A 26290-nucleotide genomic window follows, 5' to 3' on the forward strand; every position below is an offset into this window, starting at 1 on the left:
TATTTTAATGATGTTATTAAAATGAAAGTTCAGACTTGCATAATTCATGTGTTCAGTGCCTCTTTTAAAATCCCTGTCACCGAACATTTTTTTTTTCTACCTTTTCCTTTTTTTTTTTTAAATTTCAGTGAGATTCTCAAAGTACAAACAGGTTTTTCAAGGAAGATCTCTGGGTATACTGAATGTGAGCTTGAAATCTTCAGGCTAGGTTCACTTTCAGTGTTTTCTCTGTGTTAAAGACAGTACTATAAAAACCAAGTTGGTTTCAATGTTTTCAAACCTGTACTAAGAGCAGCTCACAAACAAATAGTTTGATAATGTCTAGGAACTGGAATAGTCTCTGAAAAACATCATCTTTGGCTTTGTAAGGGTTTATTTTATTTTATTTTATTTTTACTTCCAGTGTCTTTTGCAGGTTTATTTAGATCGCTATCAACAATGCTGCTGAATTGAGTGTATTCTAATGGGTTTAAATTGCTACAAATACAGTTGATGAAAGTCTAGAAATTTACAAGTTCATCACCAGATTTTCTTTAATTTTCTTTTTTCTTTTTCTTTTTTTTTTTGGTAGGGGGCAACTCTTTGCAATCAACAGGCGTTGTCTTTTAAGCAACACTCCCCCCACCTCTTTAGGTTTTGAACTTAGGGTAATTGCATCTTACTTTAAAATCTCCTCTTATTTATGCATGATGAATCTGTATAAATACACCATTTTATTTTTCAGCAACAGGAGCTGGTGGCCCAGGCAGGAGCAGCAAGCAAATTGAGGAATGTTAGCAAAATGAAGACTTCCCTATTGCCTTTCTCTGAGAGTTAGGGACTATTTGCATCACAGGGGTACTAAGAAAAGCTTTCTTTCAATCTGTTGATTTGGCTTGATGACCAGGGAGAGTTGAAACTTACCTTTCTACATTTCTTCCTAAGAGTTCATTATTTGATTTAAGTATTGTTTAGAAGCCTCTAGTTAAGACAGTTTTCTAAATAGAGTTTTACATAACATATCCAGAGAAAGATGCTATACAAGCAGCAGATGCAATGGCTGCTTATTAGATATGGCTTGGAAGATCTCTGTTATACACCAGTGGACAGACCAAAATAATAATGAATGTGACATATCTTGGTTGTGAACAATGCACATATTTGTGCATGTATACATACATATGAACATGTGTTTGTGTGTTTAAATGATTCAGGCAGAGAAGAGACTCTGGAACTACATGCAATCTTAAGTTGTGTCCTTGAGACGGATTTTCTCCTGGGACTGACTGGGGCACTGAAGTTGTCATTTGCATCCTAAAGGAAGTTATGAGGCTGTAATTTACTTTAACTAACTTTCTTGCGTTCTGATGATTTAAAGGCTGTTATTCTAGTAACATCTTGAAACACTGCCATTTGTGAACACATTTCGTTCCTTAATGAATCAGAAAATAGAAGTCCATGAACAAATTGCAGTCTATCAAGTAGATAAATATGTAATCTTGCAGTCACATATGTATACGCAGTATTACTGCAAGCCTACTGTCACTAAAAGTACATTAGGCTCCTTGATAATGGGGGGAATGTGTTAATTAATTACATAGCCATATTGTTGCCTGGCATCAATCATTTGAAATCTATGAATTTCTTAAGGCAATCGATCTTACTGCTTTAGTCTCAGATAAAGGCAGTTTCAACATCCCAAAAGATTAAAAAAAAGTGATTATTTCAGGTTTTTAAGTTAAAAAGTCACTTTTTCCTTGATAAACAATGAAGATCTTTTGTGTGTGTGTGTCTGTGTGTGTGAGAGAGAGAACAATAGGAAGCCCTTGAGAGTAGCACACAGCCAAAGTAAAGGCTTTTGAATGTCACAAAGGCAGTGGTTGCCATGCTCTTCTGACCCCGCCATCTGAGGAAGTCAGTCTATAAAGTAGTAGGCATTTCATACTGAATCCTGGCCTCGTCCTCTTATCCTGGGCAAAAGACAAGATCAGGGATTTATTCTGTGCCTTCACCCCTTCCATGGAGAATGTCTTTATGACCATTGCGGGGTAACTACAGTAATGTGTTTATGTCTGTGCAACTCTTATCTCTTGAGGAGAGTATGCCACTCTATTTTGAAGCCATTAAGGCTGATGGAGAAAGAATAAAAGGAGAATTACATAAGATCTCCGAAGATGCTTGCTAATATATCCAATCGATCTCAAGAACTACACTTTCTAGTTTTATTTGTTTCTCACGGTGCTACTGTGATTGTGCTGCTGTATGTTGTCAAAAGAATTCTACTTGGGAGAAGAAAAATTACATCAGAGCAGCCAGGAGAGAGAGAGAGAGGGAGAGGGAGAGAGAGAGAGAGAGAGAGAGAGAGAGAAAGAGAGAAAGAACCCCAGCAGACTGGTAGAGCTTTGCTATTTGTGCCTGGCTAGGTGAGGTTTGTTCATGTAATACGTATGTGACATATATGTGAGAATGGGACACCAAGTTGTGTTTACAGTAGGCTTTAGGGAAGCATGTGGCATGACAATGAAGGAGGAAAGATAATGTATCTGTGCACGAAATGGGGAATGAGGGTTAAGGAGTATGTCCTCTTAAAGGTGGAGCTGGGTTGGGGAGAACTTGGCATGCAAGCCTATGAACCGCATTTGGATCCCCTGTTCCCATGTAAAGCCAAGCGGGCATGGCAACCTGCCTCTAATCCTGTTACTTAGGAGGCAGAGAAAGGAATGTTCCCGGCAAGATGACTACTTAAATGGGCAAAATAGATCAAGCTCTGGGTTCAAGTGAGAGACTCTCACTGAATATATAGGATAAGAACTAGTGAGAGAGACACCCAATTCAACTCTTGGCCTCTATACATACATATGCCTATATCCATTGATGTGTTTGAACACCTACATATGTGTACCACACATACAAGTACATATAACGAGTAGAAACGGCTATAAAATAACCAGTTTTTGTTGTTATTTTAGACAGGGTCTCACTCTAGAGCCCATGGTGGCCTGGAACTCTTGATCCTTCTTCCCCAGTCTCCTGGGTGATGAGATTCCAGGTGTCTGCTACAATGCGTGGACCTTTTTATAATATGATGACTCGTTCTTTTAAAGATTTATTTTTCCTTGTTGTGGGTGAGTCTGCATTTTTGTATGCCATGTGATTGGGTGCCCTTGAAGACCGGAGAGCAGGAAGAAGCCTAACATGAGTGCTGGTGGCTGAACTTTAGTCATTAGGGAGAGCTTTGTGGGATCTTAACTGCTGAGTGATAGAAAGATTCATCCTCGAACTAGGCGATCCAAACACCGGATGCTTCTGTTCTTAAGATGTTGTAGGCTTTGTTAATAGATTTTTTATACCTTACAAAAGGAAGAGAGAGATAACCCTACTGACTTCTGCTAAATGTTTTTTTAAAAAGAAGTATTTGGGAAAACTTCTGTTATTCTAGTTAGCTACTTGAGATTCCAAACCTCTCCATTCCTTTTCTGTGTACTAAACGAGAGAAGGGGACAGGATGGTTAAGTGAATTAAACAATGCAGTCACATAGTCACCTGGGCTAGACAGTGTGGTACAGAGCTGGGGAGCTTCTAAGGGGTACTTATGCAAAGGTGCCATGGGAGGGGGTTCTGATGGGATAACATAAAAGGCTTAACAAAGTCCATTTTTAAGTCCATAACACAGAGAACTCTCATCTATTGATTTCTGTCTTATATTTCTGTCTGTCCCAGATCCTTAACCGTGTTTGCCACTCAACTATAAGGCAAAAAAAAAAAAAAAAAAAAAAAAAAAAAAAATGGACAAAGAATTTGAGTGGAAAGGTACCTTTGAGATCACCCTGAGTGGCCCTTCTTTTCATCTTTTTTTTCTTTTAAACATCAAGGTCACCTCTTAAATCTAGCATTGTGGAGTGGGCAGGTGGGCATCACTGCGTTCTGCTTTCATGATCTTAAGACTTTAATCATGCCTTCTCTCTGCTTTCCTTTCCCAGACTACAAAGTCCTAAACTTCTTAGCCTATCTTCATAGACAGTCCCTTGATCCCTTCTTTCCACGCTGCCCTTCTATGTTGGCTAGTCATTGAACAATGCTGTCTGTTTTGAGGTGGGTGGCCAAACCTATGTGTACTCCATGCAGGGTATTTCCATCTCATCCTTATAGAATCTTCTGGCAAATAGCACCAATCCTACATTGACTCTTTAATTAGCATCTAATTTGGATTTTAGTTTTCCGTTTTAGTGACTTGTTTCTAAGATGTTTTATTTTTTTTTCACAATGAAATGTGTAGTAACTTTCGGTTTCCGTGACAAAACAGTTGAAACACACAACTTATAAGGTTTATTTTGGCTCATGTTTTGCAAGCTCCATGTCACAGTTGGTTGTCTCCCCTGACTTTGGGTTTGGGGTAAGCTAGGACATCCCAGCAGAAAACACATGGCGGCCAAAGCTGTCCATCACACACATGGCAGCTGGTAAGCAAAGAGAAGAAGCATCTTGAATTCCAATAGCCTACTTACCCTAGCACTAGGGCCTATGATTTAAAGATTCCATCTTGCTCCTCCTCGGTAGCACCACGGGCCAAAGAGGGAGCCTTCAATGTGTGGACCTCTTGAGGAATAGATAATATACACACCATAGCAAAACTGTTTCACGTTTTGTGTTTGCTCGTGTTGCGTTTGTGCGTGTTGCATGGTGCCCTTACGTTTACAGGTTTCTCATTTCCTCATTGGGTTCCACAGGTCAGTGTTTGGGAGTACACAAAGTGGGAGGTTTCATCGAGAGTAGGAAACTTATCAGGGGCTCTGGAAAGCATCATTTCTACGTCTCTGTCTGTGGATTGCTCTTTTAGTATTTCCCAGCTCATTCTGTCTTTCATGTGAAGGAGTTCATTGCCAACTCAATTTCTTGTCAGTTACTTTTGGTTCAGTTAAACTATTTTAATATTTAAATATGTAACTTTGAGCCACCAAATCTTGTAGCAGCCAATTTCCAGGGCTTAGGAAGCATTTGTAATCCCCTTATACTGTTTACTTTCTAGAAGTGCTACATACTCCCTCCTAGGATCAACTGATAAAACGGAATAGTAGGAGACATTTTCATTAGACTTTTTTTTTTTTTTTCCAACCTAAAAAGGTACTCACATCCTTTATGGCTCAACGCCTCTCCATCCTGTTTGACACCCTAGCTTCTATTGTGCTTCTGATAGGGCTGGAGTGTCACTGTTTTGAACTGTATTCTCTTTTGTGTGCAAAGAATTAAATATTAAAATAACACGTCAACTTATATCCAAGAAACAAAGGAGTCTATTAATATCCAATATCTGGTCTTATGGACTCACTAATTCCATTTTGCTGTGTAAGTAACCATGTGACACTAAGCAACCAACCAAGTACTTTATACTATTGACTCCCTTAATGGAATTTCTGTTTGGGATTAAAGGATATTTGAAATCAAGTTGAAGTCTTAATGTCTTTCAGTCTGTAATGCAGTTAGTTACCTGCTCTTCAGGTTGACTCTGGTGGGACATGAAAGTCACGTTTTCTTAATGGAGTGTGAAGATGGGCTATGTTGATGTCCTAGCTGTGCCAAACTCAAGATCTGCGATGTTGAGCAAGCTGTTTAATGAACTGTGGTTGGTTCCATCATTAAAAGAGCTTTGAACAGAGTCTGTATCCATGGCTTGGAAATAGGGATTAAATTAGTTAACACGCATAGGGCATTAAAACAGAACCGACCTCCACTGTGCTGTGCCAGTGTCTGAACTCACACGGCTGAGAACAGGCATGGTGCCCGGTATGCAGGAGGAACTCAGATGGTATGTGCTGAGTCGCTGGAACATACCTGATGGCCACAGGGCTTACAGGGAACGCTGTGCTCGCCATTGTAAATTGAGTGTTATCTCAGCCTGCCTCTTGATTGTAATTGGTCCCAGGGTCTGTCCATATCTCCTTCTACTTCCGTAAAACTGTTTGGTCCTTCAGGCATTGCATGAGTCTTCATTTTCTCGAATTAGCCTAACTGCGCCTACTTTTCACCTTGCATTGGGTTTGACTATTACCCTTTTAGAATTCTTTTTAATAACTCAGTTTCTAGAACCATGCCGTTTCAAGGATTGTCATTTCCTTTTTAGAACAGTCTGTTCCCTTCTCAGAGCTTCCTATTATTTTTATCAACATTATAATTAAGGATTTTGAAATGTTGCAGAATTAATTTTACATTTGTAACATGCAAGCCTAAAATTATGATGAAGCTTCTGACATCACTGCCAACTTATTATGCATATTCCTGTCCCATTAGCTCAATAAGAAGCCAGCGTATTTGCATATTATTGCTTGACCCTGATATCATGGCCAATTAATTTGCATATCCCTATCTAATTGGCTCAAATAAGTTTCTGCCTGTTTATTTATTGGCCTAGCTCCCAGACTAGTGGCTTTTAGTTCAAGTCAATTGAATTTGGAGCGGTTTTCTTCGTTATGCTTTCATTACCCATAGATGGACACATAGGAAGGTGGTCAAGGACATTGGAAAATGACTGCAGAACCTGTAAAGGAAACATCTGCCTTTGTCTCCTCTTGACTGAAAGAAGCTAAGGAGGAAAAAGGCAAAACATTCACACTTTTCAGGAAGGAGAAACTAGGGTCCTAAAAGAAATACAATCTTTTATTTGAAAAAAATCTTGAATATAAATCAAAGGGTGTATTTGTTCCCTATATTATTGACAACAAAATTCTTTCTTAGGACTTGGCAGATACAAACCTTAGTTAAAATTATGATGTACCATCTAAGCTTTTAAGTGTCTTTTTTTTCGTTTTATTTATTTATTTATTTATTTATTTGAGTTTCAGATGAATAAGAAACACGGGAGTGGGCATGTTTAAAACTCCAGGTTCTCCCCTAGAATGGGGTCTGAGATGGTTCTTGTTTTAACCTGTCTCCTGATGGTTCTAATCAAACCAGTCAAAATGCCAGCTCTTGATTGGCCTAAAGGAACAATTTTTCTGTGCTGCTTATGGTTTTTATATTGACCCTAATGGGTGTCTGGGAGTAGGCGAGCTGTTCCCTTTGAACACTGTTGAGCACTTAAATGTGGCTCTATTTCCTAAATTATCCTTGTAGGATGATGGAAAAGTAGACCAAGAACAAACAAAGTAATAAACAATTAAAATATACCAGCTGATGATAAAGAATTTGCATGATTGTGCATGTATGTGTGTGTATGTGTATCTGTGTGCTTGTAACTCACTGAGCCACACCCTAACCTTTTACAGCATCAGACTCTGCTCCATCACCTTCTTGAAGTCCACTGTGTTCTTTAATTGGAATAGATATCTCCTGCAGCTAGGCATTTTGTTCTTACTCATTTATGTGTTTGCTAATCAAATGACTTCCTTTTTTAGAGGTAGGATCTCATTATGGAAGTCAGACACACTCAGATCTTCCTGCCTCAGCATCGTGAGTTCTGGGGTCACTATGTCCTAGCCACCACTGGCTTGTCACAATGCTAGCGGTAAGCTTGGATGGGGACAGCCAGGAAGAAGATGGCGGAAGAGGGCATGGCTGAAATGAAGCAGAAAAATTATGATGGAGAACACTTGAAACCAGTGGTTCTACATCTTCCTAATGCCGTGACCTTTTAATACAGTTAAATATAGTAATACAGTTATGACTCCCAACCATAACATTGTTTCAGTGCTAATTCATAGCTGTAGTTTTGTTACTGCCATGAATCATAATGTAAATATCTGCTCTGTGACCCCTGCGAAAGGGTCGCTTGAACCCCAAAAGGGTTGTGACCTACAGGTTGAGAGCCATTGCTTTAACCATAGCTTGCTCAGCTGCTCTTGCTTCTTGGTCTTCTCACTATCCACCTGATGCCTCTCTTAGTCTCCTCTCTTGCTCCTTAACGTTCGTCAGCCCCATTGGAATAGATGCTTCACCTGGGTTTCCCGAACCTTTCTCTCTCTCTCTCTCCCCCCCCCCCCCCAAGTTGGGTGAATTTAAGCTTCATCAGGGCAGTTGGACTGCACACTTTTTGCCTGTTTTTACATGGACACAGTTTTCTTGCTGTGAAATGACAGAATAAAAATCTGTAAGGATGGTGTGTGTGCTCACTACTGGGGACCAGGATGAGAACGTTCTGTTTCATGTGGAGCCAGGCAAGAAGGATGATTTGCCAGAAGCCTCAGATGAGAAGAGAGAATTCACTAGTGATTTTGAGGAGACAAGAGAGGGAGAGCTAATTGAGACTATTCCCAGGGATTTTGACTTTACCCTGCCCCCCCCCCAGGTTCTAAGAATGCTCTAATTTCCAACAACCCTTACTTGCTCCATTTTTAGCCTTACCTATTCTGAGGACTTTCGTGGTTCAGTTCCAGATAGTGGAGGCCCCTAGGAGCCATGCTCTCTCTCTTGAAGATGGGTATGTGGGAAAGGCTAAATGGTGTGTTAGAAATAGCAGCTCACGGTAGGAGTGAGAGACTCTCAATTCCTCCAATGCCCCGTCTTTCTCAGAACTTAAGAATTTCTTTTTGTAATATTCATGAACAGAAAATAGAAAAGGGAGGTTCATTTTTTAAGGATTAATTAAAATCAATTACATATATAGGTACATATGTATTTACGTATATAGGTATAATAATTAAGAAAGACAAGGCCGGGAATTTAAGTGGAGGACATGGGAGGAGTTGGGGGTGGGGGATGGGGTAGAATTATGTAAGTACTCATGTAAAAAATTTCCAAATGAATGAGTAAATTTAAAAAGTTAGTCTGCTGCAGAATTATGAAGAGTCCAATTACACTTGCCTTGTGAGGATGAAGGGTAGGAACTTTGATTATTTGCAATGTGGATGCCTGATACAGGCAAAATCCTTGTGGTATCCATTTTGAATAAACACAGTGAGAAAGAAATTGCCTGATATTGCCAGAAACTCGTAAGAAAAGTATTTTTAAAGTGTCTACTTCCTATTTTCCTCATGTTTTATTGATCCGTTGCTAATTTTGAATTCACCTGGCCTCCTGATTATCCGGAACTGATCTGGCACATCTATCAAATAGCCGAGTCCTGTCAGGTCCCTCTCCTGCCCCCCTCCCCTCCACCAAATCAAGCAGCAGGTTAGCTGGTCCATTGATTTCACATTTTTTTTTCAGCTTTGATAAAGTTACTAATTGGAACAGTCACAGTGATATTTGGTAAGCACTTAAGTTTAACTCTCGCTTTTTTCTCTCTCACAATATGCTCACTAATGGAGAGCTTAGCACTTCTACTTTGTCAACAGAGGCTTAGAAGAAAGAAATCATCTGTCCAATGTCAATATGAGCGGCTTTCTTCGAGAGCCTGTATAGCGTTTGAACTCTAAGACCCCCCAAACAACTCAGATTGTCAGTAGTGGCAGAGTGTGGTTTTCAACTCTGGCAGAAGAGCCAGCTTTGGTTCCAGTTAACAAGCCATTTCTGGCAAATCTAGTTTGGCATCTGAATCACTTGGAATGAGATCTTATATAGTTGTGGTCTCTTTGTACATAGGTCCTCTTACTCCGAGGCAACTCATTCGCATCCTTAAAATTGCTTTAATGGTAAGCAGGTTAAGCAAATTTGAAATGCAAGACTTGTTTTTCAGGCCACAGTGCCTTTGTAAATAATTCATTATTCATTCTGCAGCTATGCACAGTGCCACCCGTCAGTGAGAGCATTGTGGGAGACATAAATACAGAACAGTCTAGTGAGAAAGGAGTCTGGTGTTTGAGGACTGTAAACCAGCTGCTAGTGGTAGTTTAAAAAGACAAGAAGATTGGTTCTGCTGGATGGATCAGAAAAGGTATTCCTACAGCATCCCTACCACTGGCAAACCTTCTGGCTTCCCACAGGGAACCTTGGCTTAGTCCCCACCTCTGCCCTATTGTCACCTGGAATGTCACGGCTCATGTGATCTTTCCTGATCTAAAAACAAAACAAAACAAAACAAACAAACAAACAAACAAACCCAAAACTCCCTAACATGGCTTACTCAACTTCCTTGTTTCATTTCTACCTATGGCTTATGGCATCTCAGGGCACTGTGTGCTTTATTAATTTCTTGGCACAGGGTCTCTGGACTGTTTTATCTATTGTGAACCCGTGCCCTGCGTGATGTCTGACTCATGGTAGAGTCACGGTACACATTGGTTGAGTAACCAGAAGGAATACGAGTTCAGCTGGGCCTGAAGAATGACTTGGATTTAGCTGGCCATTGTTAAAAGAGAGAGAGAGAGAATTCCGATGAAGAGAACTATGTGAGAACGGAAGCAGCACGTTCCATGGCTTGTTATGAGATGAGTGTGCTGGTCCATCGGCTAAAATGAGATGCAGAACAGCATAGCTTGAAAGTGTCTACATTAGGTGATTAGCGTAATTATGATTTAATTCTACAGGCAGCAGGAAGCCCTTAAAATTAGGGTTTGTTAATGATTATAATCATTCCAGGTAATTCGAATATGGGGGTGAATCTAGGTTCTGTGGCTTCTGAAGCTACTATAATTTTCCTGCCTTTCTTTAGAAAAAAAAAAAAAAGATGACAAACTGATGGGTACGGAACTAGATCTGACCTTTGGGTGTACCTCTTTTAAGCCACAATTGCTTGGCTACGGTGACAGGCTGGGAGTTGTCCTTGGTGCTAGCAGTGAGCTCGTGTACATGCCCATGACTGTAAGCACTCGGATGGATAGATCCTGGCTAGATGTTTCCGTTCTGCAGAAAGGGTTAGATGGCTGGCAAAGAAGTCAGACAGAAAGGGACAGCAGTCTTGGAGAAGGATGAGGTAAAGCAGGTGTCGATGGTGATGGCAAGTCCTCTATAAGTCTCAGAAGAAAGCCAGAACATGGTCGCTTGAAGCTGTTGTGGAGCTCAATTAGGCGGGACACTAAGGAAGCATTGATCCCAGGTGTCCAGCAGACAACTCCCATGGACGGCTGGAGTGCTTGGGGCAGATATGAGTGCTACAGATACACTCCTAATGGGACATGCTTACTTAGCTAAAAAGAGAGAGAGGTTAAAGCTCTCTTAAGTCTCCTCAAGAGATCTGGGAGGAAACTAAAATTGCAAAATTTTAAATACTTTTCTGTGCATTGGTTTTACAAATAAGCACACAAGATATTTTGCATATGTTTAGGGAGAACTATGCTGATTGCCTTAAAGGTTCAGACTGGTATCATTAGAAATGAAGCAAGACATTAAGTAGGGCCTCAGTGACATGAAAAAGGATATAGGTTCTTCAAGGTCCCTTATTCATACAGAGATGTAGGTAGCACGAGATCGGACTGTTAAATCACGGGGTAGAATTTAGCCTCCGCCATTTTTAGCTGTTTTGTTTCACAGTAGAGACTCACTGTTCAGCATTAGTGTGATGTTTACAAGGTTTCTTTCTTTTTGTAATCAGAAAAAATCACAGAAGAAAGAGTCACATCTGTTGAAACTCCATAGCTAGAAACAATGACAACTGTTACCTGTTTGTGATGACCTTGTGGCATGTCAGGAGATTCCCTCACACCTTAATGATTTACTGGAACATTAAAATGATAATTGATTTAACCACACAGAGGAGGAAAAAAAAATCATGCTCAGACCGGGAAGCAACGAGTCCTTGAGCTGACTTTGCTTTGTGGAAGGGCTCCCGTTATGTCCTGCTTGGGTCACATAGAACTTTCAAACCCACTGCTTCCCTCCGTCCACCCTCATCTTAAGCTGTAGGATTAATACAATTATATGAGCTGTTCTCGGCTTTCATCTCAGACAAAGACAGTTGTATAGATTTGAATAAAAGCATTATAGAAATCATGTCAGGTTAGCAAATACCCAATTAATAAGTCTCAGGTAAAATAGAAATTTTAATACTGAGGGTGAATTTAAAAAACCCTCAAAACTATAATTTGTCACAGGCATTGCCTTTCAAACAAGAAGCCAAAATTTTAGCTTTCAATGACATAGAAATGACAGCTGATACTTTGGCTATGGAGAAGGAAAATAGATTTCATCTTCTTTGCCAATTTCAATAAACTGAGAGTGGCTTCCTGGGGCCCTGCGTTGGCTGAATTCTGACACTGCTTCCAGCTCCATAGGAAAGAGAGCTGCGATCAATTAAGGAGCAGGGAGCCGCAGCATGAGGGCTGTGCATTCGGTACCCACAGTGAAACAGTGTTTCCAACAATCAATAGCCGCTGTGCACTCACCAGATAAGCCACCCACATCCATCTTCTTCAGGTTCTTGGCTTCCAGAATGACAACAGTCAGCTTGCCGGCAGTAGGGACGTAGCGGAGGGAGAAGCAGATGTCACCCAGTTTCTCTTGCTATGAAAACCAATAAAGAGGTATTAGGGAGTCTTCAAGTGAAGTTGAACTGTTAGGTCTTAGACATTGTGATTTCCTCAAGAGGATGGTTAGAACGGTTAGAATCTGGAGATTTCAAAGTCCACGGGCATTTTTATAGTGGTCATTTTATACCATACCAGTCTTTTCTTTTTCAAGATTATCTACTTCAGCTTTTGAAAAAAAAAAACCATTTACACTTTAATATCCAATAGAATATGTCTATAATTCTGGAAATGAGACCAAGATGACTGTCTTTGAGACGGCACTGAATACTGCAAAACTCTTTGTAAAATCCCCTTGCTTTATTAAAGAGCACTGTACGGTTTACTTATTATTTTCTTTATTAGAATCAACCCATCTCAGTGTTTGTCTTTTCCCCTATCAAATAAGATTATATCTAAAAGCCTATGTTTAGGGACTTGGGAAGAAAGATATCTTTGTTCAGCTAAATTCTATTTATTGTTGAAAGATTCTGAAACTCACATCACATAAATGCACTCAAGTGTGAGTTTTTGTATGTCTTGGTGTTACTCATTTCAAGGCAAGTCTTTCTTTGCCTTTATCGTTAAGTTTGTAAAAATCTAGTAGCAGGCTGGAAAGCTGTAACATTGTACCACAATGCAGGTGCTCAAAGCTCCTTAGGGCACTTCAGTGCTGCCATAGTTTATGTCCAAAGGGCATGCAACCATTCTGGAATCAGATGATTCAGAATAACTTATCCAGATCAGAAAATGTAGGATAAGGGCATACAAAATGGCCCTTTCCCAGAGAGGACTCATATTTATTGTCTTCCCTTAAGTGGAATGTTGGGAGGTTTTACGATTACTTATTTTATACTTCAGTTAACAACCATGCCGTTCAATGAGACTATAATTTGTATTTGTGTGAGTGTGTGTGTGAGTGCATGTGTGTGCATTCCTGCAACGTGCACATGAATGGTACAAGCACACAATGGGTGAGGGGTGGAGAGAATAAAAAGAATTAAAGATATTGTTGTACCCACCTCCTTAGATGGGAGAGGCTCCTGACAGCCATCTGACCTAAGGAATTAGCTGTATGGCCCATCAGAGTTCATTTCTTAATATTTTCCCTCCCCAAATCTAAGTTTTGATTCTGAAGAGTGAAATACCTGTGTCAGACTTCTTAGGAAAGACTTGCAACATAGAAAGTATATAGAAACTACTGATACCCTAAGTCTTTTCATCTTTGCCTTATCTGTAGCTAGACATATGTGCTAAATGAGCCAGTCTCCAGTGTGGAAATACCACCCATGATATAATGTAACAGTGTAAGGAAATGTAATTTATTTATTTATTTACTTATTTTTTTTGTGGAGGTACTTACTATATTCATCTTTCAAAGACGAAAGAGTATGGTTTTGCTTTTTTTTTTTTTTTTTTTTTTTTTTTTTTTTTTTTTTTTTTTTTTTTGTAGGTGAGTAGAGGGGAGGGAGGGAGAGAGAACATAAGCCTGTCTTTCCACACTTAACTGATGCCCTATTGAAAACAACACCACATGTGTCTGTGGCCCAATTCTCCTATTTGTGGAATCCCTGTAGTGTCTGACAACATGCTTCTAGGTTGATGAGAATATTGTTTTCATATTCCTGTGTAGACAGTTTAATTCTTCCACCTGTCTGTGCCTTCCCTAGTGAAAAAGTCCTTTCATGGCTATCATAATACCTCACCTTTGCAAAAAAAAAAAAAATACAAAACCATTTTGGAAATAGCTATGCTTTGAATCACAGACAGAATACTTCCCTGTGGCTGGTAGGTCCCTTGTATCAGAGTCACTCTGTATGCTTGGTCACCCTGACACTTAATTGACATATTATGTGACTTAGTACAATATATTATTTGTCATGGTCTCTAAAAATACAGAGTTGGAATTAGTATTTTAGAAATGAATACAAAAGACAGCCAGATTCCCCTAAACTTGGTGAGGGAAGAGAAATGTACATTGACAAAATTACTATTTGCAATGGTCATTTGGAGGCGGGCTCTATGTGTAGGAATCTCTTCGTTATTCATGTTCATTTCCTTGGTAAGCTCATTGTACTACAGGCTAGACTATTCTCACTACTTCACCAGGCATGCCAGAGATGACTACACTGGCCTTGATCATAAATCTCTATTCGGCTCATTATTGGAGTACATGAATAACTTAGGATGCTAAAATAAGCTCACTTCTGTATTTTTGTCTCATCCCAAATATCCATTTTTCTTTTTAATACTTACTCTTCTTCCATCCCATAACTTCAAAATTGCAGGTAACTTTAAAAACTTCATATATGTCATTAGCAATGTTTTGACATGAGCTGGCCTCAAACCGCCTGCTGCTGAGGATGACCTTGGACCTCTGACTTGGCGGCTCATCTGTCTGTCAAGTATTGAGAGCTACAGGCATGCAGCGCCACAGAAGGCTCCCGGTTGTTTTAAGTGAGGAAATGTCATGTCATTTTTCTTGCAGGATCATTTCATTCTTCAATCTTGAGACTCACAGAGAATGTAAAAGATTCTAAAGAGTCTACGTACTATTTAGCTTCAAAAGAGAGCTCATCATTTTGGATAAAGGAGAAATGTGTGAGATTCACTGCGGTTTTAAGCCTTTGGGATGGATGAAGAATGGATTCATAAAAGAACAAATGTGGGTATTTTAGGGTACAGAGGAAGAGAAGGACTTGTTTTTAAAACTCTTTACAGATCTGCATTGAATTAATTTAGAGGCTTTAACATGGAAAAAAATTTTCATTTGCTCATAAAAATTATCAACCAGTAAAGCAAATTAAATATTATTTTTACATGAATGAACTGAAATGACTTTCCAAAGTTTTAATTACTTCTGATCAACAGCTGTTTCAAAGCTAGTCACCGCTCCTCCCCCAATTTGTACAATTTTCTGATGTCAAGATGGAGGAAAACTCTCTTGTGGGAGAAGGCAAGAAATATCACTGCATTTTTATGAACCCAACTCCATCTTAGAGCCTTATGGCACATTAACAATTACAGTTTTCTCAAGAGCACACAAAGCGGGTGTTACTATGTCCATTTTATAAGTAGATACTTGAAAACTAAAGGTTACAGAACATCGGATAGGTGGTCTCAATGAGACACCGAAGCAAGATCATTTAGCACTACCTGTGAAGTGACCATAACTAATAATCCCTCTGATGGTTTACCTTATACTCCATTATTGTTTAAAATGATCACTTTGTTCAGCATATGCCTTCTTTTAAACTGTTCCTTCTAAGACCTTTTCCTAGAGGCTAACGTCCATCTCTGTTAGTCTCCTCCTCTAACACCTAAGTCTTGACCTGTCCTTTTCTGTAGATATGAATGTGTACCAGACTGGGTTGTACTCATTGTTTTTAACTGGCATCATAACCTGCCTTGACTACCTTCCACGAATGGCTACCTCCAACATGAGCTACAGCATGGCATTCGCCACTCTCCTTCCTACGTCTTCCACTATCACACCCCTTCGACTTCTTGCCCATACTCCATGCCAACCATTAGTCAGCCCCCGCTGCTTTTCAAATGAAGCCCTCACCACATCTGTCGGACTTTTGAAAATGCCCAATGAAACATTCCTTAGTTTTTGTCCCTACAAATCCCAAAGCAGATTGTATATGGATGGCTAAACTAATGTTGGGAAGATCCAGTCCCATCTTTTGTATAGTCTGCAGCATGGTGTCCAGCCGTTCAGTCTTTTCTCTTTATATATATGAGTTCAGCTGCCACCTACAGACTCTAGAAGAGGAAGGACTAGAATTTCTACTACTGTTCTATGCCTTGCTCCAGGAATACAATGAGTGTCTTCTAAGTAGTTTGGGGCTGCATGTATTGAAAGGAGAAGTTCACTGGTCTACTGCTTTATAAACAGCACAGATGCTAGCGTTCTATCAACACTGGCTCCAGTTTAATCAACAGGTGAGCTATCAGGTTTACTGGATGACTCTCCTTTGTGCCTAGCACGAGACCACTGCCCCGCTAACTCTACCATGAAGCTAGAAACCACATCCTTCTGGGGGTAAAGTTCTTCCATCAAGATTTTCAAGACCCTGCCGAGTTGCAGCTGACAAATGAGCGCTTTTGCTGGTATGATTATCTCATGAAGGGGCCTCATTACTATTAGGGATTTCAGCTTTATGTATAATTTATTTTAGTGAATTGCCTTGATCACTAGGTGGAAGCTGCCAGCTAGCGTTAGAAAGTTCCAACTGTGAGATTCAGAGAAATTAACCTGCTCTTTTAAACTTTGGAGCTGACAATCAGAAGGTACTTTTGTTCTGAGCAGCTTGATAATTCCATGACTTTTTTTTTTTTTAAAGCAGCCACCGAATAGAGCAGACATAAATTAATGATTCTATGGACAACCATACAAATCCCTTCCTTTCTGAAAAGCATTATAGATATTAAAACAAAGGTCATCTCCAACGGACAAAAAGGTTTGATTGCAAATGAACGTTTTTTTTTCATGGGTCTTACAGGACTGGCCATCATTTTCTATGTAAGAAAAGGGTTTTGCTTTGGTGGCCTTTGAAAATGGGCTAAGTTCAGATACTTTTTTGGAAACAATTTGCCTTTGAATGAGTTTTTAAAAGGTACTGAAAAACGACTCAGTGCCATGTCATTTTAAAAGGACATAGACTATTTATGTTAATTGCAAGAAGATTTTTCTCTGTGTTCAATTGGCAACAGATACTCTGATGAGTAGATTTTCTTTGCCCCAAGGTTAGGAGTCTATTTAGAGGTGAGAAATAAATGGAGGTCTAATTGTTCAAAAATAGAAATGCAGACCATTTGCATATTCTTCGTTTGTGCAACTATTAAAGTGTTCACATGGCACTCTTTTTTTTTGAGACAGGGTCTCCCTATGTACCCCTGGCTGTCCTGGGGCACTCTACAGAGACCATGGTGGCTCTGAACTCACACAGAGATCCATTTGCCTCTAGCTCCCAAGTGCTGGGATTAAAGGCATGCACCACCATGTCTGGTTGTTCTCCAAAGAGGGCCTCTGGGATGGGATAACAGGCAGTATGAGGGAATAACAGGTAATGTGCTCTTTGGGCGATAGGATTTTTCAAGTCCCTGATGTGCTCACAACTATGCTCATCTCCCCTGAAGATGCTGCCAACTCAGTATTTACACCTAATGGCCCAGATGGCCACAGTATGAATGTGGTTAGGAAATGTACCCAGGCTACGAAGAGTAAATCTGTCCCAGTGTACAGACTGTACACTATACTGCTTAGCTGACTGGGTCCGTTTATGGCCTTGAACATTTTGTGTGTGTGTGTGTGTGTGTGAAGATACTGTATGAAACATTATTTTATACGATTTCATTGATTCAGTTTTATCCAGAATAATCACTGAATCCTACCATAGGATTCTAAGCTGCAGTGTAGTCTCTCTGGTTACCCAGGTGAGTAACAAGGGAGCGTATTGACCCCAATACAGATGCAGCAGGAATGATGTGGGAAGGGAACCTTGGAACATCCTCAAATCTAGTGACAGAGCTAAGGAGAAGAAGATACTTTAATTAGAGATAATCCCCTGCCTCCATGTGTAATCATTCCCAGTTTCTCAAAGTCATCTCAAATGCAGTTTTACCAAAGGTGCCTGATAGTCACATGTCACGTTAAGACAGATTTTCTTCTTATAACCAGAGCTAGAGAGTGTAGGGGAGACTAGTTAGCAATGTATACAGTGTCCAGGAAGAACCTTCACCTGCGCTGAGATGAAGGCTCAGAAGGAAGAGTCGAGATGGACCTCATGCAGACAAAGAGCATTTTAGGTACAGGGGATACATGAACAAAGCCCTAGAACCATCTATCAGCTTAAAATCCATGACTCTTCTTACAGTGTGACACTCAAGTGAGATAATGAGAAATGGACTTGTGCTTTGTGATATAATAGAGTTTCCAAATTTTCCTCATACCTGCACGTTTTAAATAAGAGACAGAAGCAGTCCTATTAGAAATGATTAACAGCTAAAAAGTGGATATTTGGTGTGATTAAAAGAAGGATTTCAAAAACAGAAAGCCAACGTGCCTATTAAAAGTAAGTTAGAGTTCAGCAAAGGGTAGTAGAAGCAGCTCTGGCCAGCCATTGGCTTTAGCTCACCATGCACTTATTTAATGGAAATGAATTGGTCCCTGGGGCCCTTTGGTCAATAAATTATACAGAATCAATTAACAAAATAGAGAAACAATGCTTGGTTCAGGCATGTACTTTGGGAAAATATGAAGCATGGGGGGGGGCTGGGGAGTATCGTTCAAAGCAGCAGGGGACAAAGGAGAAGACAGTCTACTAGAACATACTTTGTTCCAAAATGATAGAATGCTAGTTAATACCTTGTGTGATAATTAAAAAATTAAACATTAAAACAATACCCAGGTAGATCAGGAGTGGTTTCAATGAGAAGGCATTGACATGACTGCTTAGCTATCTAGGTCCCACTTTCCTGGTCTCCATGGCAGTGTCTTGATGGCATAACTGTAGAGTCATCTAGCAGAGAAAATGTGTTCCCATGATTTTACTGTTTGTACCTCCTAGTATTAACCGCCTGGTGTCCTCTCTACTTGACGGTATGGTGAGTTAACAAGTGCACATTTTAAGCCACCAAGTTGGCGGAAACTGTTCAGATAGTATCAGAAACCAAAATGCATGCGCCCATCTCATTCTTACTCTTAAACTTCTGTCTTAAAGGTTCTTGACCTGCCCAATGCCGTGTGTCCCTTTGATACAGTTCCTCAGGTTGTGGTGACCCCCTAACCATAAAATTATTTTGTTGCTACTTTGTAACTGTAATTCTGCTACTGTTATGAATTGCAATGTAAATATCTGATATACAGGGTATTTGATAGGTGACTCCCCTCGTGGGGGGTGCGACCCACAGGTAGAGAACTACTATTAAAAGCTCTCCTGTCTCTCATGTTTCTGATTGTCTCCACTATGGAGGTCACAGGTGACCCAATGATGAAAGGGAAGACTAAGAGGCTCACCTTCATATTTATTTTTATCTTATACTTTCATTTCATTGAAATGCTTTAAATAACATAGTATGTAGACGAGCCACAGTCTATGGGCCATTTCTTTATAAATACAGAAATATTGGCCATATGTGCATATATCTTCCTATCAGAATACAAAACTACGCTTTGGAATGTCTTATTCAACATTAAAATGTGCTATAGGAGATTCCTCAGTCACTGAGGAATGGCACAGGTTCTGAAGGCAGACAGCTTAGGTTCAGTTTGCAGGTTTGCCACTTAATAAATCTGCCACTGCTAAGCCTTGGGCAAATTACTAACCCCTTTGTGCCTCAATTATATGTTAGATTTATTAGTTAGTATGCATAGAGGAGGTAGAGACCCATAAATAGGTGTGCTTGGCATTATTAAAACATCTCATTTCAACTACACTTTTCTTCAGCCAAATATAATTAAAGGAATTAAATAGTGACTGCTTCTATTTATCCACATTCTATTGATTATTTTCTGCATCCTTTTGTTGAAATGCCATTGCTCCATTGCTTGGCTTTTCTACCTCTCCAGCCACTCATCTCTTGTCCTTCTCGGAGCTTAGTTCAAGCCCCACTTTTCTTCATAATCATTTAGGAAGATTACTATTAATAGGCATTCCTAAGGTTTTGAGATTTATGATGCAGACTTAATTTCCACATTTATATCTGAAGCCTCAATCTTTCATCAGGCCTCAGACTCACCTTCTGTACCTCTTAGACTCAAATGCAAAACTCTGTATTTATGATCAGATATTCTCAGTTCTCCAGAGATCACCAAGCATGGTTTGCTCTGTTTCACCAAATGATACCAGCATCTAACTAGCTGCCCCAGTCGGGAGAATAGAAGTTACCATTGACTGCTAACTTCTTTTGAAGTCTGAACTGTTCCATTGCCATCTCATTCCTTTGGCCACTTATTTTCAGTATCTTTCACTTGTTGCCTTTAAATACATTTCTGGCATAGAGTTAACACGTCACTTTTGAAATTCACTTAACATCCTTAAATAAGTTCCCATTTTCCTTGGAATGAAGACTCAAGTTCTGACCGTGTTACAGGATTCCATTCCCTGAGTTCTATTTCCTGGTTCCACCTCAGTCTCGTCTTATACTGCTTAAGTTCACTTCCTTACCACAGGGGGAAAGCCTTGTTCTGCATCACCCTAAGTATGCCTGTCACCTGCATCCCCTCAGTCTTCACATGAACTGGTACCTTGGCTTGGCACATTCTGTTCTCTTGCCATTCTTTCTGAGTTGGACAAATTCGCTCATCTTTCAGACCTCATTTCAAAATTCACTTACTTAGGCCCATTCACACGAAATCAGGCCATGCTTGGGTGCTTTTGAAATATGTTTATATTGTAATCACGTATCAATTTGTGAAATCATTAGATTAGATTTCAAGCTCCTGGATTTGGACGTCTATAGACCCCCCTTTATCTGCATGCATAGATCCTTTTTAGGGGATGGTTTGTACATGTTTATTGAGTGCTCAGCTCTGGACAGATGGCTAGCTGTTCATCAAAGACCATTTTCTTCTTGGACACTCTGTTAAGGCCACATGTATAGCATGTGATTTCCTTGAATTCAGATGTCTACCTAGTTACTTGAATGTGAATGGAGTGATGTGTATGGTGTATGGAACCAGTCCCCCATGATCTCTCCTGTGTGTGACAATGGCCTCCAAGTGGCCTTGGCAGCTACATGCTGAAGAGGGCAGAAGATGCATAGCTAGGATTCCTGTTGAGTGAATAAAGCAGAGTTGAATCTCCCACCTTAGGAATATTTATATCCCAGTCATCATCATCATCGTCATCGTCATCATCGTCATCAACAACAACAAACCTGTATCTTTTCCTATACAATCACATTTAAGCATTTTGTTGTGAATTCGTGATTGTTGCCTAACCTGGATAATTTTAATTTTTCCAGACAAGCTCTTATGTAACCTTAGTTATCCTCTAACTCACTATATGTCTAATATCCTGACGCAATACAAATGATTGAGTGCGTTTTAACATTGTTTTCAGAAGTGTGATATTGAATGCATTTTCGCACTGTTTTCAGAAGTGTGATTAGCGATCCGTTTAGGGGCTGTAGAAAATGAGGAAAACATGACCTTATTTCTGTCATTAATTTCCTAAATGCTTATTGTATTCTCAGCATATTAGTCACCGTGCAAAGTGTTAGGAATAGATTCTGATTAAAACTTGTCCTTGATTTTAAGAAGCCCATCTTGGACAAGGTGAGCAAGCATATAGCTGAAGAGTCAACAAGAGTTCTAAGTGCCTTTGGAGAAACGTATAGTAGGAAGGGGTTCTGTAGAGGAAATAGAGGGATTTGCTGTGTTCAATCAAACAGATAATGGTACAGGATGAGTAGAAGGTGTTGAGCCATAGAACCTCAGATGCTTTCTTGTACCATGAGATAATAAACCACAGAACGGGTAGATTAAACCAGTCTGCTGTGACAGTGAGTAGCAGGGTAGCTACACATAATGATAATGCCTATTTTTTTTCCCCAATATTTGAGGAAAATTCTGGATGCTTTCACCAGAAAGGAATGCTACAAGTGTTTTAGGAGACAGACATCTTGAACCTTATTTAAATATAATAATGTGCATATATGTATTGAAATAGCAAAGTATACCATAAATATGTTAGCTTTTTATATTTTCAGGCATGGTAAACATCTATTCAATCATCTGTGCAGATAGTGCACAATTATTTAGCCTTAAAAGAGGAAAAATCTCCTTGCTGGGACAGGGATGGGCTTGGAGGACATAATATAGAATGGAGTATGTTAGTCATGGGAAGAAAACACTGCATGATCTCCCCAAAAGAGTTGGACACAGAGAAGTCTGGTGACCAGGACCAGGGATGCAGAGTAGTGGCTAAGGGTCACAGAGTCTAATACACATATACTTTTGGAGACCTGTTCTCCAGCAAGGTGACTCAGTTAACAATAATATCCTCTTAAAATTCGCTGAGAGTCGATCCAAACAATCTTCACCACAAAAAAGTGATAAATGCATGGGCCACTGGGTTAATCAGCTTCATCGAGATGTTGACCTGTCTCTTGGTGTCCTGTTGGGTGCTGCGTGACACTTCTATGTATCGAATTCTTCTCAATTACCCCTCCATAAAGCCAAGAACAAGCTAAATTTTAAAAAGCTAAAAGAGGATACTCTGGTCCTACTGCAACTTGATACGCCAAGGCTGGGTGATATCCCCGGAGGTCTCCCACTTCTCAGAGGAGTGGAATGAGGGTGGGATGGGGGGAAGTACTGGGAGGGGAAACTGTGGTCGGGATGGGATGTAAAGTAAATAAATATATGAGTTAATTTTTAAAAGTTGAAAGAAAGAAGAGTCATATTGTAGTGTGCCCAGGTCCCTAAAATCTAATTATTCATCCTCTTAGCTAAAAGTTTAGATCTCTTCAAGTATTTAAAATAATACAAAGCAGTGCTTTGCACCCTGCTGGGTAATAATGGCATCTGGCATGGCGTTCAACTTAGTTGACAGTTCTGAGTTAGAAGACTCATGAGTGAGCGGAAGTGGGCAAATCTGGGAAAGGGGGCAGATGTGGCCTCCGCCTCAGAGTGCTGCTTTTGGCTAGGAACCGGATGGGTAGATTCATGTCGCCGGGGTACGGAAGGAAGCTCAGCCTGGGTGAGGTACCCAGGACAAACCTTACACAGCTGCTCTGCCATTTCACATTCTCTGCCAGTCATCCAGACAGCCTAGCTTTTCTGACTCAGACTCAACGTTCGGTATTCCGTTTTCTTTTCCAGGCTTGACTTTAATGCCAAGGGATGTAAAGGGGCGTCTCTCAGATCTGGATCATGGGAACTAATGTTACAGAATTAACATTAGTATTAGAATGTAACATGGATCAGGGATAACGAGATATGAGAACACACCTTTGTAAATAACAATGCAGACTGCCAACACATCCATAAAAGAGGTTTTTTGTAAGTACGCATATCAGAAAGTGGACCCCTGGCCTAGGAACATTCTTGAAAACCAATGCCAGATGACCCTTGAAAAGGGTCTCTCTTGCCACTGTGACCCTGAAAGCGCCAACGTTAGTGCAAAGGCATGCATTTGAATGACTGATCTGTAGGCTGACCCAGGGAGTAACACAAAAGTTTTACTAATCACACTGAACAATAGCACGGCTTTGTCTGCAGTTTTGCTATTCCACAGCTGCTATTATAGGTTCATCCTCAGGAGCTCAGGAGCTATTATTGGGGAAGGGAATCTTCCTGGAGAAAACACAGGAACTAAGGGGCTGTCCTATCAAAAGGACATTTTCTTCCTTTCAATTCTGGGATGCTGGTGCCTGGGAGGAACAGCCATGCCCATGTGGTTCTGAGATGCCATTGCTTTGCAGAGCTACCAAAGAGCAGTCACAGAGTGATGGAGAGTAAGGAGAGTGTGTGTCCAGCATCCCCCAGCTCCTGGTCACACACTGAGCAAGTGGATCTCTCACCGCTAAAATAGACAATCGATCCTGGCTTTGTCTGCCTTGAGGTTGGGTAAGGCTCATCTGTGAGGCAGGGAGATCAGAAAGCCACAGAAGGAAAAAAAAAGAGCTTAGCAGAAGCAAACCAAGCCACCATAAGGCAGTTTAGGGAGGCGGGGGTGGGGCAGAGTGATTTTTTTTTAATCTTTTCGTGGGGTTCATCCATAGCACATGGGAGCCCGATAATTATAAAGAAGGTGGAGAAATGAAGGAGTCAACACACTAGAAACAACTAGAGAAAGGAAGAAAAGACAGAAGAGTTTGAGAAAGAGTTAAGGAAAAAGTGCAAGAGCTTTCTGTTTAATCTTCCGTTGAAAGGAAGCCAGAAGGAAGAGGAGATAAGGGAAATCAGGAGGGGAGCTGTGGGAAGACTTTAAAGAGGGATCCCTTGAAGGCTGAGATCTCGCTGCCTACTCAGGGACTTCCTGGTGGGATTCTAATTGTTAGATCACCTGGGGAGAAGGTAGGGACATCTGCGGCCAGCCTACTGTTGCTTCTGTAGAAATGACGCTTGGTGTGACCCTCAGGGGAAAGAAAGGTATACTGTAGGCTGCGTGGGAAGAAAAGCATGAGGAGGCTTAGTGATTTCTTCAGGCACGCTAAAGCCAAAAGCTTGCTCTGCAGAACTGGGACGGGATGTAGGACCTAGGACAAGCACCTAGGAAATGACAAACAGCAATGATACAGTGAAGCTTGACAGCAGCAGAGGGAACGAACCAACAGGGGCAAAAGCTAAGTATGAACCAGAAGACTACTGAGATGCGCATGGATGGATTCCGTACCCTTGTCCAGAACAGAAACAGGCCCTGGCTATTGTTCAGACAGCCAGGCATGTCCTTTGTACCCATGGCCACAGATCACATGAGCAGGAAGGACCTCAAGATCTTAGATGCTGCAAGGTAGCATGAGGTGCTGCACACGACAGGAAGGGTATGTAGTAGCCCTAAAGAAAGATGTGCTTTGGGATGGAGGGTTATATGGAGAAAACTAGGAACAGGGTTAGGTATTATTTATGTTTCCTTCAAAAATAATTGTTGAAGGTGCATCAGGCTTTTAGACAAATCAAGAGCAAAAGCTAAAATAAAATCGCCTGAAGAAGATGGTATATGCAGAGGAAATAACGCCACGTGGGAATGGAGAAGCTTGCATTTGAAGTCTCCAGAGGGGAGAAGAAAGAACCAGAATAGAGAAGAGGCAAGGTAAGGCATTCAGAAATACAAAAGAAGCCCAAGGAAGGCAAGGGGGAAGAGGAGACATAAATAACAGGCTTTCTATGGTGAAACCCAGGTTCTAGGAATAAAGGAATAAAGGAATAAAGGAATAAAGGAATAAAGGAATAAAGGAATAAAGGAATAAAGGAATAAAGGAGACTCTGAGATAAGAGGGAGGAGAGGATTGCAGAATGAAAAGGAATAGCTTAAAATGACTTGGAGGTAGAAAGCACCCAGACACCGAGAAAGTTCTGCCCACAGTGACACTATGTAATGGAAAAGACCATGCCAATGCTGGCCAGCAAAATGAAACTTTACAATAAAGCGCTTCAAACAGCATGGGGCAGGAGGCTAGGCCCTCTTATGGGAGTGTCTTGTGACTTCTTTTAAAAAAAAAGTTCAAATTTTTACGTGTATGGGTGTTTCGTCTGCATGTATGTCAGTGCACTGTGTACATGCAGTGCCCTAGTAGGCCAGAAGAGGGCAATAGATTCCCTGGAACAGACAGTTGTGAGCTACCATATGGGTGCTGGGAGTCAAACCTGGATACTCAGCAAGAATAAAAAGTTCTCTTAGCTGCCAAGCCATCTCACCAGTCCAGCTTGTGGCTTCTTGATGCTTATTAACCAAAGAAGGCTGCTAGCTACAAGGGGGAACAGGCTACCGAGGGAAATATTGTTAGGTGTGAGACTATGTAGCCAGAGTCAAACTAGCCAACCCTGTTGAAGGCCTCTGGATCTCCTAATCTTCAAACCCAAGGATTATGCAACGAGAGACTGGGAGAGCTTTTGGAGAGACATAAAACTAATTTTGGGGGAGACTCTTGAAAAGGGTGGTCTCCCCTGAAAAGACATTTGAAAAACAGGGGGACAGCTTATGGAGACAATGATAGGTGAAAGATGAAGGCCACAGACATAAATGGGAAGCCATAGAAGTATTATCTAAGCAAGTGAACAAAGGAGATGTACATGCACACACGCATGCGAACAGAAAACAAATGCACATGAAAACAAATGCAAACGCACTTGCAGGAAACCAGTCCTGAGGCACTCTGAGAGATGTCCCTCTGCTGGCTGCCTTCCCCTCCTTTGCTTTTCTTTTGGAGTGGAGCCCTTATTTTCTCATGTGTCATCTCTTTAGTACATCTTTCCTTGATCATTCTCAGGAAAGCAAGTCCCTCCTCTGTCCCTGTTGCTACAGCACCTTTCCAAATTCCCAGGT

General features: G+C 40.6%; 1 protein-coding gene across 12 annotated transcripts in view; it reads right to left on the reverse strand.

Moving 5' to 3' along the window:
- Syt1 (synaptotagmin 1) overlaps positions 1–26290 on the reverse strand; it is a 509196-nt gene that overhangs the window by 70410 nt on the left and 412496 nt on the right. For all 12 annotated transcript variants that reach the window (XM_076920178.1, XM_076920174.1, XM_076920176.1 and 9 more), the window contains one exon: positions 12171–12288. In XM_076920178.1, the coding sequence (XP_076776293.1) occupies positions 12171–12288 (118 nt within the window). The remainder of the gene's footprint in view (positions 1–12170; positions 12289–26290) is intronic.

The sequence above is a fragment of the Arvicanthis niloticus genome, chromosome 22, assembly GCF_011762505.2.
Source record: "Arvicanthis niloticus isolate mArvNil1 chromosome 22, mArvNil1.pat.X, whole genome shotgun sequence".
Classification (NCBI taxonomy): Eukaryota; Metazoa; Chordata; class Mammalia; order Rodentia; family Muridae; genus Arvicanthis; species Arvicanthis niloticus.